General features: G+C 46.2%; 1 protein-coding gene across 1 annotated transcript; it reads left to right on the forward strand.

The window, feature by feature from the left end:
* The first annotated feature begins 497 nt into the window (after positions 1 to 497).
* KRT79 (keratin 79) lies at positions 498 to 12,182 on the forward strand. The gene is made up of 9 exons (XM_032876699.1): positions 498 to 1,013; positions 3,273 to 3,493; positions 4,530 to 4,590; positions 4,714 to 4,809; positions 8,981 to 9,145; positions 9,328 to 9,453; positions 10,123 to 10,343; positions 11,230 to 11,264; positions 11,539 to 12,182. The coding sequence occupies exons 1-9, from the start codon at positions 531 to 533 to the stop codon at positions 11,724 to 11,726; spliced, it is 1,596 nt and encodes a 531-aa protein (XP_032732590.1). The 5' UTR covers positions 498 to 530; the 3' UTR covers positions 11,727 to 12,182.
* The last annotated feature ends 6,179 nt before the right edge of the window (positions 12,183 to 18,361 follow it).

Consider the following 18,361-nt stretch of genomic DNA (forward strand, 5'->3'; position numbering starts at 1 on the left):
GGGAGGGTGGGACTGGAGCAGGCCTGGGCACCCTCTCCACATCCCGTTGCCCAACCCTCCCTTCCCTTACCACCTGTACAGCCCTGGGCCCTGGGGCCTTGGCTTGCGACAGGGGCCTGGGCCAAATCCCATAGAACAGAGCCCCATTGATGGTGGCCATCGGGGCTGGGTGGGAGGAGACCAAGCCAGCCACTGGGTGGTGGGGGCGGCCGTGGGAGCCTGTATCATCCCGTTCCAAGACAGGAGAGCCCCAGGGGGGAGAAGGTGGCATCCCGCCCCACACAGTCTCGGCTCAGCCCCAGCTCCAGAGCATGGGTGATAACTGGGAGCAGCCCCTCCCTGCTGCTGGGGGTGAGGGGACTCCCCTGGCCCATGGGGCCCCTCCCTCTGTTCCTCGGGCAATGGGGCAGGAGTGTCTCTGGAGCCCAGGAGCCAGCCCAACTGGGAAAAGATAAAAAGCCCGTTGGTGGCATAGCATTCCCACACCGCGTTCTCTCTCCGCTCTCTCAGCCTGTGCTCCTGCCCCTCTGATGGCCATGAGGTCCTCTGTTTCTCGACAGACATACTCCACCAAAGGGGGCTTTAGCTCCAACTCTGCAAGTGGAGGAGGTGGGTCCCGGGGCCACACCAGCTTCAGCTCAGTGACGGTGTCCCGGAGCAGTAGCAGTGGCGGGGGGACCCGCTGTGGCCCCAGCAGGGCTGGCTTTGGCAGCCGAAGCCTCTATAACCTGGGGGGCAGCAAGAGCATCTCGGTCAGTGTGGCTGGAGGGGCCTCGTCAGGGCGGGCCCTGGGAGGCTTCGGCTTTGGCAGTGGGGCCTATGCGGGCCTGGGGGCTGGGCGGCAGGCATTCGGGCCAGCCTGTCCTCCTGGCGGGATTCAGGAGGTCACCGTCAACCAGAGCCTGCTGACCCCTCTCAACGTGGAGATTGACCCCGAGATCCAGCGGGTGCGCACCCAGGAGCGCGAGCAGATCAAGACGCTCAACAACAAGTTTGCCTCTTTCATCGACAAGGTGAGCCGGGGTGAAAGGAAGCAGGGAGGGGCCCTTGGAGCAGAAGCAGGGCTGCTAGGAGAGGGGGTGCTGGGCGGAGGCTGCACACTGCTGGGGGGCGGTTGATGGAATGACTTTGAGCTCTCTGGCCTGGCGATATCCTTCTGGGTCTCCTTGTCCTTGCTCGGTGGTTCTGGTCATAAGGGTTGTTGCTGAGCCCGTCTTGACTGTGTTGTGCCTTTCCTACAGTCATCGTTGACATGATCACACAGCAACCTGTCCCACAATTAAGGAGTAGACTGTCCTCAGGGCTCCTCCTAATAGGGTGGTCCTTAGTGCCTCTGGTCAGCTGGGGAAACCAGCTCAAATGTTCAACAAGTTATCCAAGGAGCCCATCTGTTCCCTGTTCTCTCAGCGTTGGAGAAGGCCTGACAAAGATGTGATTAGGACACGATTGAGGGGTTGTTCTAGAAGAAGTTACCATTTTACTTCTATTCCTCCTTGCTGTTTCTGCTGTTCCCAGAAACTCAGTCTGGGATGGACAATGAAGAGGGTGGTCGCCAGGGCACCATGACCCAGGGGTATAGTTTGATCTGTCCCAGACCGGGAGCATCCTGACTCCTTCCTTCCCTGGCCTCCAGACCAAATAGATGGCTCTTGTACCTTCTGTCTGGCATTTCCAGGTCCACTCTGCTGCATTGTCAACCTCTAACACAAGTCCCCAGGCAAGGGGACCATGATGGAGAAAGTCCTGGTGGATAGCCATATGACTTCGGGGTCCCCAAAGAACATTCATGTCCTCTTTCTCTTGGGAAGCCCACAGTGTCCCATGAGGAATCAGAATATTGATATTTGTCCATTTTAAAAAAGAGAAGACAGAAGTCTAGAGAGGACAAGTGATTTGTACAGGATCATACAGGCACTTGGAGGCAGAGGTGGGCCTGGAGCTCAGGTTCATGGGCCCTATGGTCCTTGGCATTAAGAGATTTTGTTGCTGGTTGTGGTGGGTGCACTTGCTTCATGGTTCCCAGGCCATGTGACTTTGGGCCTGGGGTGCTGTGGAGGTTGGACCTGGAGAAACCGGACTGCAGAAGGTGAAGCAAGCTGTTCTGCCCACCTCCTCACCTTCTCCCCTAGTGACTTTTGGTTCTCCTGTGGGACTGTCCCAGAGGTCAAACAAGCAAAAACCTTTCTCTGGCTCTCAGCATCATGTTCTAGGAGCTGGGCATCTGTGAGGTTGACCCTGTCCCATGTCTTTTTCTGGGCAGAGAACCCCCCAGGGGACCTGTGAAATCCATGCCATGAGCCCCCTTTTAAGTCTTTAGAGGCAGGACTGGGCAGCTATATTCTGCCCAGTCAAATATATAGAAATTTATATATTATAAGTCAAATTTATAGAAAAGTTGTTAGAACAGTACAATAGATTTCTCTATATTTTTCACCCACATTCACCAAATTTTAAAATTTAACTTAATCTAATGCAATTTTAATTCCAAACGCAGAGTATTATATTAATTTCAGGCATACACCATTGCGATCCCACACTTCCATACTTGCTCATTGCGAATGCTCCCCTTCATCCTCATTGCCCATTTCCCCCATCCGCCCTCCCACCTCCCTTCCGGTAACCAGTAGTGTGTTCTCTAGAGTTAAGAGTCTGTTTCTTGGTTTGTTTCTTTCTCTCTCTCTCTCTTTTTTCCTTTGTGCATTTGTTTCATTGCTTAAATTTCACATCTGAGCCAAATCATGTCATATTTGTCCTTCTCTGACTGATTTCGCTTTAGATTCATGAATTTTTACATTTTGTCACATTTGCTTTCTCTTTCCCTGTGTGTGTGTGTGTGTACAGGTACATATGTACATACTTGTATATATACATACATATATACATATATACATACATATACACTCTATATGCACCTGCATTTTTAACAGTTGATTTTGGTGCAGAATTAAGGTTCAAAAACATCGGTTTACCCAGGCCAAAGGGGAAAGGGAGACCCAGAGAGAAGTGATTTGACTGTTGCCAACTAGTAAAGGACTGAGTTGGGGCTTTTACGGTTTATTAACTCTTTAGAGTCTTTGTCATTGGATTGGACAGTCTTTTCCAGCGAAGACTGCTCCCTGAGGAAGAGGGGCTCCTTCCCACAGCAATGCATCAGCTGTGTACCAGCCCTGTGAGGTCCTGGATGGGGATGGTGGTGACGATGGGCCCAGTCCTGGGTTCTGTCTGGGGCCAGTGGATGGTACAAGCCCATCAACCTTCTTGTCCTGGCTCAGGTCCGGTTCCTGGAACAGCAGAATAAGGTGCTGGAGACCAAGTGGGCCCTGCTGCAGGAGCAGGGCCAGAACTCGGGTGTCACCAGGAACAACCTGGAACCCCTCTTTGAGAACTACTTGGGCAACCTGCGGAGGCAGCTGGACAACCTCCAGAGCGATCGGGGGAGGCTGGACTCAGAGCTGAGGAATGTGCAGGATGTCCTTGAGGACTTCAAGAGCAAGTGAGGAGGACTGGACAGGCTGGGGCCATGGGGGTGAGGAAGGGACAGTGTGGGGAATCTCCCCAGAGAGGGTCACCACATTCCCACGTTCCTGGTTCCCACCTGGGGGAATGCACAGACAGAGCGTCTTCCCTTGGGTGCCTCCTGGAGAACTGTCCCACTTATTTGTGTATTGTTCATAATTTAAAAAACTCTAAGGTAGGGAGAATATGAAAGGAACCTCTATGTTCTTATTACTCAGCTTTAATAATTATTAACTCATAGCCAGTCTTATTCCATCTATATACCTCCTTGATTTTTCTCCTCCCTTATTGTCTTGAAACAAATCCTAGCCATCGTGTGATTTCATTCACAGATATTTACTGGCTATATTCATAAGGCTCATCAGCATAGCTTGACTTAATCAAACATAAACATAATGCCATAACCACAACTCAGATTTTTAAAACAGTAATTCCTCAATATCCTCGACTATCCATTCATTTTGAATTTTCAACTGTCCCGTAAATGTCTTAAGTTTTAAAATATGGTTGGTTTGAATCAAGATCCAAATAAAGGTCAGAGATTATGATGAGCGATACGTATATTTATAATTTTAGGGTATAATCTTTCATAACTTTCCCAATAACTTAATACTGGCGATCTCTAACCCTTAAAATCTCAGCAAAAGCAGTTGGAAAGAAGTGAGCTGTTTTAAATGACGTCCTGCCTGTCGAAAGTGAACACAAAGATAAACCACTGTTGACACAGCTTTGCCTATTCCTATAAAGCCTCCCAGGGGCTCCGATCCAAAGAGATGGCTGCTCTTGATTGCCGTATTATTGTGCAAAGTCTGGGCCCATTTCCTTAAAGCGGGTGGGCTGGAATATTTAATGGCTGTACCCCAAGTTTCTTCACTGGTGGGCTGCATTACAGAACTGCTTCTCAAAGCTGTTCTTAGAGAAGGTGGGACCCAAGGGGGCTTAAAGCCAAGTGGGTTAAATGCTTTAGAAGGCAGAACTAGGCTGAGTCTGGCCTGAGTCTTCCTATGTTATAGGTACGAGGATGAAATCAACAAGCGCACTGCGGCGGAGAATGAGTTTGTGCTGCTCAAGAAGGTGAGCAGGTGGTGGGGAGTTGGGGAGGTGGTTCGCAGGCTTGCCAGGGTGCTGGGGTGACTTGGAGGGAGGCGAGAGCCCTGGGGACTGAGGTGTCTGCCCTGCTGTCTCTCTTGCCCCCAGGATGTGGATGCTGCATACATGAGCAGAATGGATCTGACTGGCAAGGTTGGCACCTTGACTGAGGAGCTCGACTTCCTGAATCATCTCTATGAAATGGTGAGATGGCCAATGGATGGGGACAATTATATATATGTATAGCCCTGGGGATCCCCCCTGGAGGTCTGACCTGAATTTACCAGTGCAATTTAACTGATGGAAAATAGAACCTGGACCTTTTATTAATACGAGCTTCCATGCGAAGTGCTAAGGATGGGCCAGACACCCCGCTAAGCTTTACAGAATCCTCTCAAGGAAGCCACAATAGAGGTACTACTGTTGTCTCCATTGTATAATCAGGGACAGGGAGGCTCAGGGTAGCTTGCCCTTGGTCACAGAGCTAGGTGGAGGCAGTGCTAGAATTAAAACCTGGTTCTTGGACTTCAAAGTCTGACTTGCACTCCTGTGTTAGACCTTTTCCCTTCTAGAGCAGTTTGTAATGGAGCAAGGACCAGAGGAGCAGAGATGGCAGAGAAAGGACTGAGATTTCAGGTGGGCTCAGGAGTTGAGGTGTGGGTAGTGGGTAGATTGCAGGATCCAAGAGGGGTTCCAGGAAACAAGGAGGTTTTGAAGACCAGGGTGAGAGGGCTGAAATTAACCTGAATTGATCCTAGCATCCTGGACTTGGACTCAGTAGGGGCCTTGTGGCCCACCTTCCCTCTGTGCTGGAGTCCTTTCTCCCTCATCGCTACTAGGAGTCATGTAGCCTGGGCTTGAATCCTCTCGGTGGCAGGGAGCTCACTGTTTTTCAGGGCAGGAATTTTCATTGTTGACCAAAAAAGAAAGCTGACTTCAATCATCTTCCCATGACTTCTGCTCTTGATTGGCTCTGAGTCTGCCCTTCAGGCAACAAAGCGAGTTGTCTTCTGTGTGGCTCATTGCCTTTCCCAGGGCAGCATGTTAGAGGTCAGGGTGCTTTGGGGACTGACATCTGTGGCATATGAGGAAGTTGAGGAAACAGTGTTCTTAGACCAGACTTTGGGAAATGGTGGGGTAGGGAGGGAGCATACAGACTTGTATTCGTGCACATAATGTTGTGTTAGTTTATGTGTCATCTTTAGAAGTCATTTCACAATATTTGCTCCTTAAACACCCCCCTCCCCGGACTTTTTCACATGAATGCTTTCAAGTGAGACATGTATCCATTTGCTTCCAACTTCCTGGATTTGGGCAGTTGAATTCTGAAACCAAATGCAAGAGTTAATGAGTTCCATTTTCCCTGTGACATGTGATTATGGTTTCATCTCGTCATCTAGATAACTGTGGGCACTTTGAAACAAATTTCCCCCATGCATATTTTGGAGATACCCCATTGGGTAATTGGACATATTCATGATGTCCCAGCCTGGGGTTCTCTGCAGACCTGGTAAACTTTCAGTTCAGTGTGAATGTTCGTTTCAGTGTATGTGACCAGTGAGCACATTAAAGCCAACAGGGCCAAGAACCGAGTCCTAGTGCAAGAACTAGACTTTTGGTGGTATCTTTCTCCCAGGCTGACCTCACTCCACTTATCACTAATTTTTCCAATAGCTACTTGAAAATCTAGTTGATATCATCATCTGGCCCACATCTTTCTGTCTTGTGTTCAAGAATACTGTGGTAGTCTGTGCTGGTCCTTTAGCATTTTAGTAATACAACCACAGGAGGAAATGAAATCCATTTGGCTTGGCCTTTCCTTAGGGAAGTCTTGCTGGCTCTATGCCTCTTACTTACATTTTGTGATTCTAGAGGTTTGTAGGAGGTTGTTGTTAGGTTTTACCTGAAGAAGTCTAATGACTGCATCATTTGCCTGTTTCCCATCAAGGAGAACAGTCATCAAACTAGAAAGGGCAAGATGCAGGAGAAAATGGAAAGCCAAGACAGACACAGAAAGTATAAGAGGCCTTGGCCTTGTTGGGCTTCTCAAGGGTCCAGGCCAAAGGAGCATATCCTAGGGGGCCATGGGATTGCCATAGGGATGGAAACTCCTGGAGATCCATAAGAAATATAGACAGTAGGGAAGATTCCAGAACGCCAGAAGCAGCAAATGTCTTCATTTTCAAGGGAATGATATTTAGGCTTACCTGTGCCTCTTTGGGGTTGAGAATGAAGGCGAGAGCAGCCGTTCCCTTGTTGCCTCCTGCACGAATCAACTGTGATGGCCAATAAAGCACTCGCTAATTGATTTCATGCACTGGTTTTGGTCAAGCCAGATCTCAGGGAAATCTGGAGGGCCACTCACTAACCCCTGGCATGTCTAACAGGGCAGAAAAGCAGCCTTGTGCCCTCCCTCTGGCCTGGATGATTCCTGTGGGATTTAGCCCCTGCTCCAGTATCAATGCTTTGGCCTCTCTGGCTCTTTCCCTCCTTGCCCAGAGGCTCTCCACGTGCTCTTCCTCTCAGGGTCCCTGGTGTCTGAGGAGACACATACCTTTAATCTACAGAACTCTTCTTTCTCCTTCTCCACTTGTATCAGCTCTGTTTCTTTGGAAAACCTAACGCTTTTATCGTCTTAGTCTACCACTCTTGGTGGGATTTGGTAGATCTCCTTGTCTTAAAAATTCCAAGTTGATTTTCCTCAGGGCGACACTCTGGCTCAGGGGTGCACAGGGACCCTGAAGGGGGGAGGGTGAGGGGGTGATGCTGCAAGATGATGAAGTCAGGGTTATCACCACTGTGGCAAGATGATGCGATCTATAGCAAATAAGCCTCATGGACGTCTTGACCGACCTTCAGAGAAGTCTGGGCACATAATGCATTTCACTGAACACCCACCATAGGCCACAATGGATCTGAATCCTTACATCAACCCCATGAGGAAGGATCACCACAGGCTCTTTATAGAAGAGGGGGCAGAGGCATCAGGAAGTTCCACCCCGGTCACACAGCTAGTGAATGGCAGGCTGGGGACTTGAACTTCGCTTTGCCTGTCTCCAGAGCTCATGTCTTTTCACTCAATGGCAAACGTTTCATGAGTTGGATGTTTGCCCCTTCCTCCCCACCCAATCCACCTCTCAAATGATAACACATTTTAGTAATCTAAATCTGTGTTAGTATGGATGGCAGTTCTGGCTTTGGTCGTTCTCTTTCTCAGCTTCTATCTCTCTTTTAGTCATGCCACCTCAGGTTCTGGTGTCAGACTCCCAAGGTTTAAGACTGGGCTCCCTGCTTATTAGTTTGTGATTTGGGGCAGGTCACGTAACTCTTTGTGCTATTGGAAAAGAGCTTGTAACAAGTTGGTGTCTGTTAAGTGCTTAACACAGCCCCTGCTCACAGGAAATGCTCAGTCAGTGTGCTCTAATATTCCAGCTTTATCGGTTATAATCTCACTGGCGGCAGGAAAGCTGGAGGCAAGACCAGAGCATACAAGGTGTTGACTCTGAAACAGAAGATTCTCTCCCCTCTGGGAGCCACTGAGGTTTGGGCAGTTGGTCGACAGCCCAGGACAGGAAGGACCATGGGAGAGATGGAGGCAGAGCTCAGGGGAGCCCATTCAAATGAACTAGTGATAGAGCTGAACTCAAAGCCAGAGCACAGAACTGTTGAAACTGAACCTGCTGCTCATGGCATCTTTAAATGCCTGTTTATATGTCAAAACCAATGGTCCTAGAAACCCAGGGAGCATCCAACAACATCGCCATGGTCTATAAATGTCAGTATAGTCTAGAGGAAACCACCTGGGAATTTGTTGCTCAACTGACTGCTTCCAGTCTGGGCCCCAGGACTAGACTGGATGACCTTGGATCTGATGACATTGGATGTGTCACTTCTCTTTCCCAAGCCTCTTTCCTAACCAAGGAAAGTGTCAGGACCACTGTGAATGGTGGTGGAGGGGGTTAGCTGGCTGATTGGAGAGTGGGGTTTGAATCAGGCCTATGTTCAGTTCCTTGGATCCCACTGTCTGCCCCCGTCAGAGGGGAGACTTTTCCTAAGTTGACAAAAGTGGCCTGGGCCTGCCTCCCAGGGCATTCTGAGGATGACAGGGACTGGCACCAGGTTTGGGTACAGTATGTACACATTCTTTCCCCTTCTGTAATCTCTTGGAAACCTGTAAATCCACAATAAGGAATGATATTTATAAAAATGAGAGCCCATTTCCCAGCTGGAGAGAATTAGGTCTTTCCTTCTAGGCTGGAGCCTGGGGTAGAGCACAAGCCTCCTCTTGCAACTTGGGGCCCCGTCCTTCATCCCTCGGTTGTCTCCTGGGGGCCTGGATGAGGGGCGCTGGTGGCAGCTATCTCTTTTTCTGCAGGAGCTGAGCCAAGTGCAGACCCACGTGTCTGACACCAATGTCATCCTTTCTATGGACAACAATCGCAGACTTGACCTGGACAGCATCATTGCTGAGGTCAAGGCCCAGTATGAGCTGATTGCCCAGAGGAGCAGGGCTGAGGCTGAGGCTTGGTACCAGACCAAGGTGAGGAGAACAGCCTGGGACAGATACAGAACTTCTGCCACTGTGAGAGGCCTGGGGCTAGACACACAAGCTGATGTGGTAGGGACAGGGGTGGGGCTCTAGCTGTGAGGGTGGGCCTGGGGCAACTAGTTATCTGGGAGGGCCTGGAACTGACAGGTCACTGCCACTTTTTTGGTCTCCAGTATGAAGAGCTGCAAGTGACAGCTGGGAAGCATGGGGACAGCCTGCGGGACACTAAGAATGAGATTGCTGAGCTCACTCGCACTGTCCAGAGGCTGCAGGGCGAGGTGGATGCGGTTAAGAAGCAGGTGAGTCTTTGGTGAGGAGCCTGGGGGTCAGGTGTGGGTTGGCAGAGGTGAGGACCTTCTCTATTGTCACGCTGAGGGGTGAGAACTGTTCTTTTCCTGAGGGATGGGACATACTCAAACAAGCTGGACTGTTAAAATCAACACAGTCCTTTTACAGGGTAAGAAACTGAGGCCGGGAGGAGGATAGGAACTTGTCCAAGGTCACATAGCACTTTAGTGGTGGAGCAGGTGAAACGATCTCTTCCAGGAAGCCTGATCCCATCTCTAGGTGATCAGAGCAAGAGGCTGACAGTTCAAGTATCCAGGTCATAGGTGCTGATTCCTTCTAGGATATGGCTAAAAGCTTGGGCTTTCCCCCAGATCGGAGTGAAGCATTTGGTCAATGGTGAGGTTATATTATTTATTCTATCTCTTTTGAGGCACTGGGCTGAGTTGTAGCAGGAGGGACTAAGATTAGACTTCAATAAGGACTTTCTCAGTAGTGCTACACGACCCTACTTGTGTAATAGTATCTCTTCTCTGAGATGAATATTTCTGCTTTCATTCTTTCTCAGTTAGTTGGGGTCCAGGGGGGATGGGTGGGGGGAATGGTGGTGTCTGGTTTGAGGGTAGAGAGATGGATGTGATGACCCTGGAGGATGTTCCCAACACCTCTCATCCGTTGGGCAGTGCCAGCAGCTGCAGACTGCCATCGCAGAAGCGGAGCAGCGTGGGGATATGGCATTGAAAGATGCTCAGAAGAAGCTTGGGGACCTGGACATGGCCCTGCACCAGGCCAAGGAGGACCTGGCCCGGCTGCTGCGTGACTACCAGGCTCTCATGAATGTCAAACTGGCCTTGGACGTGGAGATTGCCACCTACCGCAAGTTGTTGGAGAGCGAGGAGAGCAGGTGGGAGCCCCTGCCTGCCCTGATTCAGAGGGCGTTACAGCCCTGCCCTGTGGGAGAGCCCGTGTCATCATTGGCTCTGTGCTGGGGGTAGGGAGAGAAGGGAGGAACCAGGAAGCTGGGCTCCTAACTCATCACCCACAGCAGACTTTCCATTTGGGTTCACTGCCTCTGCTGCACATCTCTTCAGTTGGCAGGACAATCAGTAATTTTTTTTTCAAGATTTTATTTATTTATTTGACAGACAGAGATCACAAGAAGGCAGAGAGGCAGGCAGAGAGAGAGGAAGGGAAGCAGGCTTCCCGCTGAGCAGAAAGCCCGATGCGGGGCTGGATCCCAGGACCCTGGGATCATGACCTGAGCCAAAGGCAGAAGCTTTAACCCACTGAGCCACCCAGGCGCCCCGATAATCAGTAATTCTTACAGTGGTCAGCAGCCCTACAGAAGTGAGGTTTCTTCTTCCAACACCGGATTCCACCACCTCTGAAACTTTGAAAAAAAATTTAATCATCTCTGTCCTTGGGAAGGTGTGAGATGTACAGAAAGTCATTTGAGCCAGAAACCGGGAAGCTTTGTTTTAGCATGAGTTTTGTTTGCTGTCTGTGATGTGCATGCAGAGGAAGGCAGGACAGGGGAGGCTGGTGTCACTTAGCCTGCTGTGGCTCTGCTTTCTCTGTGGCACCTGCTGGAAGGGCCACAAGGCCCAGCACAGCCACATGCACGTGTTTCTCATGTCTCCTGATCTTGTCTTGCGGACCCTGGCTCGAGAGTTAACTCACCGAGTTGACCTACCGTGAAGGCAGAGAGTGGGAAAGGGGAAGGAGGGAGAGGGTTTTCACTTGGGCTCTGGGGACCACTGACCCTTCTCCTGGTATTTCGGTTTCTGCAGGATGTCTGGAGAATGTCCCAGTGCCGTCAGCATTTGTGAGTATTTTGCTGTCTTCCCTGGCCTCAGGCTCAGCCCCGGTCCTCTGCTCAGTCCACTCAATCTGTCCTTGGCCAGAAGCACATTGCCCTCTACCTGAGCCCCTGGAGACAAGTTTGGGGGTTCCCAAAGAATGAGCTTCCTGCCCCACCTTCTCCATCAGTTTCTCACGGCTCCACTGCCTGCTTGTTCCCATCCCTCATTGGTCTCTGCAAGTCCCCCTCCCCCTTCCAATGTGGTTGCCCTGTCTTACCCAGACCCTTTGTCTTACAGCGGTGACTGGCAACTCCACCACGGTGTGCGGAGGCGGTGCGGCCAGCTTTGGGGGTGGCATGTCCCTGGGTGGGGGTGGGGGTGCTAGCAAGGGCGGATTCAGCACTGTCAAGGGAGGGGCCATCTCTGGGGGCACCTCCATCCTGCGGAAGACCACCACGGTTAAGACATCAAGCCGGAGGTATTAGCTGACCAGACTTGCAAGCTGGGGCCCCTGCAGTTTCCTCCTTGCTGTACTCATCCCACCCCACCACCTCCATAGGAACGGGAACAGCTCCAGGACCACAGGTCCGGTGTATTTGCATGCCAGACTCTTTGCATGCAATCTGCATTTTGGGAAGGTGCAAATCTACCCACATTTTCTTCTTGCTTCTGTAATGTGATGGGAGGGGAGATTAAGGCCGCCACCCTGTGCAGTGTATTTGAGTGATCTGGAGGTGAACTTTTGATCACTGAGAAGAGGTTGGATTTCCCTCAGTTCCTCTGTTCTTCTGCTCTGCGTTCAGGGCAGGCTTGCGGAAGAAGGAGGGAAGTTGTGAGTGGTCCCTGAAGGCCTTTCAACCACCCGGTCTCCCACCAGACCCAACCCCTCTCTGAATCTATCCACGCCTGGCTCTCCTGTCTGTGCCTGTGATGTATCTCAATAAATGGCAACTGCAGCTAGCTGTCTGGGGCTCCAGTCTGTCCTGCCCAGGATTGAAACTGTCAACCACACGCTCACTATGGCCCATGCTACTCACCATGCTAGAAGCACATCCACTGATAACCATCACCGCTGTAGGCCTTGGCTCTTACTCTCTCCTTTGTGGAGTTCATGAGAGAAGTCTTGAAGCAATATATAAGTTGTTCAAGGCAGGACCCGGCCACTGAGCAGCTGCCTATTACCAGTCCATCTCCTGATGCTACTGAGTCCTCCGTCCTCTGCTAACTCTGTGGGGTAGGCAGTATAATTGTTCAATGGCAAGATCTTGGGCTTCAGAATTGGTCAGACTTGGGTTTAAATCCTAGTTCTGCCACTTACTATGTGACCTTGGGCAAGTCACTTAACCTCTCTGAGTCCCAGTTTCCTCCTTTGTAAAAGCAAGGTGTGATGAGAACATGTGTAAAGCCCCTGGCTAACAAGGGCCTTAATAGTAACCAGTGCCCTTTGCTTCTCTTTCCTCTGGCTCCTGATTTTCCACCTAACTCATCACCAAGCAGTCTGATGGCTTTTCTCTCAGCCCTCATATCTGGTCATCAATAAGAATCCACATTTTCCCAACAATAGCAGAATACTTATTTTTCACAAGCACACGCTGAATGTTTTCTAGGGTAGATCATATGTTAGGCCACAAAATAAGTCTTAGCAAATCCAGAAAGATTGAAATCATACAAAGTCTTTTCTCTGGTCTTATTAGTATGAAATCAGAGCTCAATAACAGGAGGAAATTGGGAAATTCATGAACACATGGAAATTAAACAGCACTTTCCTCAACAACCAATGGATCAAAAAAGAAATTAAAAGAGAAATATCTTGAGACAAACAGAAATGGAAAAATAAAAAACTAACCTTATGGGAAGCCATACAAGCAGTTCTCAGAGGGAATTTTATAGCTATGAACACATAGAGAAAGAAAAAAGAAAGACCTTAAATAACCACTTAACTTGACATTTAAAGGAACTAGAAGAAGAATAACAAACCAAGCTCAAATTTAGCAGAAGGAAGGAAATGATAAAGATTAGAGTGGAATTAAATGAAATAAGGAATAAGAATGATTAACCAAACTAAAGCTGTTTTTTTGAAGAGAAAAACAAAATAGACCAACCCTTAACTAGACTCACAAGGGAAAAGAGGGAGAAGACACAAATTAATGAAATTATAAATGAAAAAGGAGGCGCAATCACTGATAACATAGAAATGCAAAGAAAGGATTATAAAATGCTCTTCTGAACATCTAAGTGACAACCATTCAGGCATCCTACAAGAAATGGATATACTCCTAGAAACATACAACCTACTCAGACTGAATAAGAAAGAAATAGAAAATCTGAGCAGACCAATTACTGGTCAGGAGATTTAATCAGTCATCAAAAATTTCCTACAAAGAGACGTCCAGGACCAGATGGCTTCCCTTGTGAATTTTACTGAAAATTTAAAGAAGAATGAATGCCAATCTTTCTCAAACTCTTCTAAAAAACAGAAGAGGAGGGGTCACTCTCAAACTCATTTTACCAGGCCAGCATACCCTGATAAAAAGCTAGACAAGGACATTTTAAGAAAAGGAAAGTAGAGGCCATGTCCCTGATGACTATAGATGCAAAAATCCTCGAGAAAACACTAACAACAACTTCTTGCTAGACACGTCTCCAAAAGCAAGGCAAACAAATAAAAAAATGAACTATTGGGACTTCATCAAGATAAAAAGCTTTTGCACAAAGGAAACAATGGACAAAACTAAAAGGCAAGCTACAGAATGAGATAAGATATTTGCAAATGTTTTATTATATAAAGAGCTAGTATCCAAAATCTATAAAGAACTTATCAACCCCAACACCCAGAAAACAAAGAATCCAGTCAAGAAATGAGAAGAAGACATGAATAGACATTTCTCCAAATAAGATATACAAATGGTCAACAGACACATGAAAAAATGTTCAACATCATTTGGCATCAGGGAAATACAAATCAAAATGACAGTGAGATACCACCTCACACCCAGTCAGAATGGCTAAAATTAATGAGTCAGGAAACTAAAGATGTTGGTGAGGATGTGGGGAAAGGGGAACCCTCCTACATTGTTGGTGGGAACGCAAGCTGGTGCAGTCACTCTAGAAAACAGTATGGAGTTTCCTCAAAATTTAAAAATAGAGACTCAGCAACTGCATTGCTAGATATTTATTCAAAGGATATAAACATAATGATTCAAAGGGACACATGCACCCCAATATTTATAGCAGCAGTTTCCACAATAGCCAAAATATGGAACAAACCAGATGTTCACTGACAGATGAAAAGATAAAGAAGATGTGGTATACATATACAGTGGAATATTACTCAGCCATCAGAAAGGATGAAAACCCAATATTTGGATCAACATGGGTGGAACTGGAGGAGATTACGCTAAGTGAAATAAGTAAAGCAGAGAAAGTCAATTATTATACAGTTTCACATATTTGTGGAACATAAGGAATAGCATGGAGGGTATTAGGACAAGGAAGGGAAAAATGAAGGGGAGAAATCAGAGGGGGACATGAGCCGTGATAGACTATGGACTCTGGGAATCAAACGGGGGGTTTTAGAGGGGAGCGGCTTAGGAGAATGGGTTAGCATGGTGATGGGTATTAAAGAGGGCATGTATTGCATGGAGCACTGGGTATTATATGTGAACAATGAATCATGGAACACTCCATCAAAAACAAATGATGTTGAGTTTGAGAAGTTCTTTATAGATCCTGGATATCAACCTTTTGTCTGTACTGTCATTTGCAAATATCTTCTCCCATTCCGTGGGTTGCCTCTTTGTCTTGTTGATTGTTTCCTTTGCTGTGCAGAAGAAGCTTTTGATCTTGATGAAGTCTCAAAAGTTCATTTTCACTTTTGTTTCCTTTGCCTTTGGAGACATATCTTGAAAGAAGTTGCTGTGGCTGATATCGAAGAGATTACTGCCTATGTTCTCCTCTAGGATTCTGATGGATTCCTATCTCACATTGAGGTCTTTTATTCATTTCGAGTTTATCTTTGTATACGGTGTAAGAGAATGGATGAGTTTCATTCTTCTACATATAGCTGTCCAATTTTCCCAGCACCATTTATTGAAGAGACTGTCTTTTTTCCACTGTATATTTAATCATATCAAAAAATGGGCAGAAGATATGAACAGATATTTCTCCAATGAAGACATACAAATGGCTATCAGACACATGAAAAAATGTTCATCATCACTAGCCATCAGGGAGATTCAAATTAAAACCACATTGAGATACTACTTTACACCAGTTAGAATGGCCAAAATTAGCAAGACAGGAAACAACATGTGTTGGAGAGGATGTGGAGAAAGGGGAACCCTCTTACACTGTTGGTGGGAATGCAAGTCGGTGCAGCCACTTTGGAGAACAGTGTGGAGATTCCTCAAGAAATTAAAAATAGAGCTTCCCTATGACCCTGCAATTGTACTACTAGGTATTTACCCCAAAGATATAGATGTAGTGAAAAGAAGGGCCATCTGTCCCCCAATGTTTATAGCAGCAATGGCCACGGTCAACAAACTGTGGAAAGAACCAAGATGTCCTTCAACGGACGAATGTTTGAGGAAGATGTGGTCCATATACACTATGGAGTATTATGCCTCCATCAGAAAGGATGAATACCCAACTTTTATAGCAACATGGACGGGACTGGAAGAGATTATGCTGAGTGAAATAAGTCAAGCAGAGAGAGTCAAGTATCATATGGTTTCACTTATTTGTGGAGCATAACAAATAACATGGAGGACAAAGGGAGATGGAGAGGAGAAGGGAGTTGAGGGAAATTGGAAGGGGAGATGAACCATGAGAGACTATGGACTCTGAAAAACAATCTGAGTGTTTTGAAGGGGCGGGGGGTGGGAGGTTGGGGGAGCCAGGTGGTGGGTATTAAGGAGGGCATGTATTGCATGGAGCACTGGGTGTGGTGCAAAAAACAATGAATTCTGTTATGCTGAAAAGAAAAAAGAAAAACAACAAATGATGTACTGTATGCTGACTAACATAACATAACAAACATAACAAAAAATTATAAAAATAAAATAAGAAAACAGTGGAAAAAAAGAATGAAATCTTGCCATTTGCAATGACATAGATGGAACTAGAGGGTATTATGCTAAGTGAAATAATTAAGTGAAAAACAAATACCATATGATTTCACTCATATGTAGAATTTAAGAAACAAAACAGATGAACATAGGGGAAGGGAAGGAAAAATAAAATAAGATGAAAGTTGAGAGGGAGGTAAACCATAAGAGATGGTAAACTCTAGGAAACAAACTGAGGGTTGCCAGAAGGGAGGTGGGTGAGAGGAAGGGATAATTGGTAGAAGGGGCATTAAGGAGTGCATTTGATGTAATGACCACTGTGTGTAATATGCTACTGATGAATCACTAAATTCTACCTCTGAAATGAATAAAAAATAAATAAATAAAAAATAAAAGCAAAAACAAAAACAAAAGGAAAATACTAGCAAGTTGAATTCAGCAGCACATTAAAAAGACCGTACATTGTAGTCAAGTGGGATTCATCCCTGGCATAAGAGTTTGGTTCAACATATGCAAATCAATAAATGTTATATATCACATTAATATGATGAAAGATAAAAATCATATGATCATCTCAATAAATGCAGAAAAAGCTTTTGAAAAAAACTCAACACCCATTCATGATAAAAACTATCAACAAGCATGCCCACAGCTAACATCAAACTCAGTGGTGAAAGGTTAAAAATTTTCCTCTAAGATGGGATCAAGACAAGGGTGCCCACTCTTATGGCTCCTATCTAACAAAGTACTAGAAGTCCTCACCTGAGAAATCAGGCAAAAAAAAAAAAAATTGAAGCCATCAGAATTGGAAAAAGAAGAAGTAAGATTGTCTCTCTTTGCAGATGATATGACTTTATATATAGAAAATCTTAAAGACACCACCAAATAACCATTAGATCTAATCAATGAATTCAGTGAAATTGTGGGATATAAAATCAACATACAAAAACCAGTAGTGTTCCTATACACTCACAATGAATTATCTGAAAGAAAAATTATGCAAATGATCTCATTAGCATCAAAGCCAACAAAATACTTAGGAGTAAATTTAACCAAGGAAAAGAAAGACCTGTACACTTGAAACTGTAAGACATGGATGAAAGAAATTGGAGAAGATATACATACATGGAAAGATATCTGTGTGCATGGATTGGAAAAACTAATATTGTTAAACTGGCCATACTACCTAAAACCACCTGTAGATTCAATGCAATCCCTATCAAGATTCCAATAGCCTTTTTTTACAGGAGTAGAAAAAACAATAGCAATGTTTCCATGGAACCACAAAAGAATAGCCAAAGCAATTCTGAGGAAGAAGAACAAAGCTGAAGCCATCACACTTCCAGATTTCAAACTATATTATAAAGCTATACTAGTCAAAATGGCATGGTACCAGCATGAAAACGGACCCAGAGACCAATAGGACAGATTCAAGAGTCCAGAAATAAATCCATTCATACATATAGTTTATGACTATGCATATAGTCAAGTAATATTTGAGCAAGGAGCCAAGAATACTCAGTGGAGAAAAGACAATCTCATCAACAAATGGTGCTGGGACAATTGGATATTCAGACGTAAAAGAAGAAAACTATCTTATACAGCTCACAAAAATTAACTCTTTAATGGATGAAAGACTTAAATGTAAGACCTGAAACCATAAAACCCTTGGAAGAAAACATAGGGAAGAAGTTTCTTGATTTGGGTCTTGGAAATGATCTTCTTTTTGGATATGACGTCTAAAGCACGAACAACAAAATAAAAAATAACTGGGACTATATGAAACTAAAAAGCTTCCACGGGCCAAAAAAATAATCAGCAAAATGAAAAGGCCACCCATGGATTGGGTGTTAATTAATCCTATTTTGATAGTCACTTTGCAAAAGACCCATATGCCAAGTCACTCTTCTGTATACCTTAAACTTCTACAGTGTTGCATATCCATTATATCTTAATAAAAACTGGAAAAAATGGGGCACTTGGGTGGCTCAGTTGTTAAGCATCTGCCTTCGGCTCAGGTCATGATCCCAGTATCCTGGGATTGAGCCCCGTTA

This window comes from Lontra canadensis, unplaced genomic scaffold (assembly GCF_010015895.1).
Source record: "Lontra canadensis isolate GAN:19392208 unplaced genomic scaffold, GSC_riverotter_1.0 scaffold59, whole genome shotgun sequence".
Lineage (NCBI taxonomy): Eukaryota > Metazoa > Chordata > Mammalia > Carnivora > Mustelidae > Lontra > Lontra canadensis.

Excerpts from the sequence above, each read along its gene's own strand:
- KRT79 (XM_032876699.1), top strand. The coding sequence starts at position 531 with ATGGCCATGAGGTCCTCTGTTTCTCGACAGACATACTCCACCAAAGGG. Across the intron at positions 1,014-3,272 it reads TTGCCTCTTTCATCGACAAG|GTCCGGTTCCTGGAACAGCA; the intron begins GTGAGCCGGGGT and ends GTCCTGGCTCAG. Across the intron at positions 4,591-4,713 it reads AGTTTGTGCTGCTCAAGAAG|GATGTGGATGCTGCATACAT; the intron begins GTGAGCAGGTGG and ends TCTTGCCCCCAG.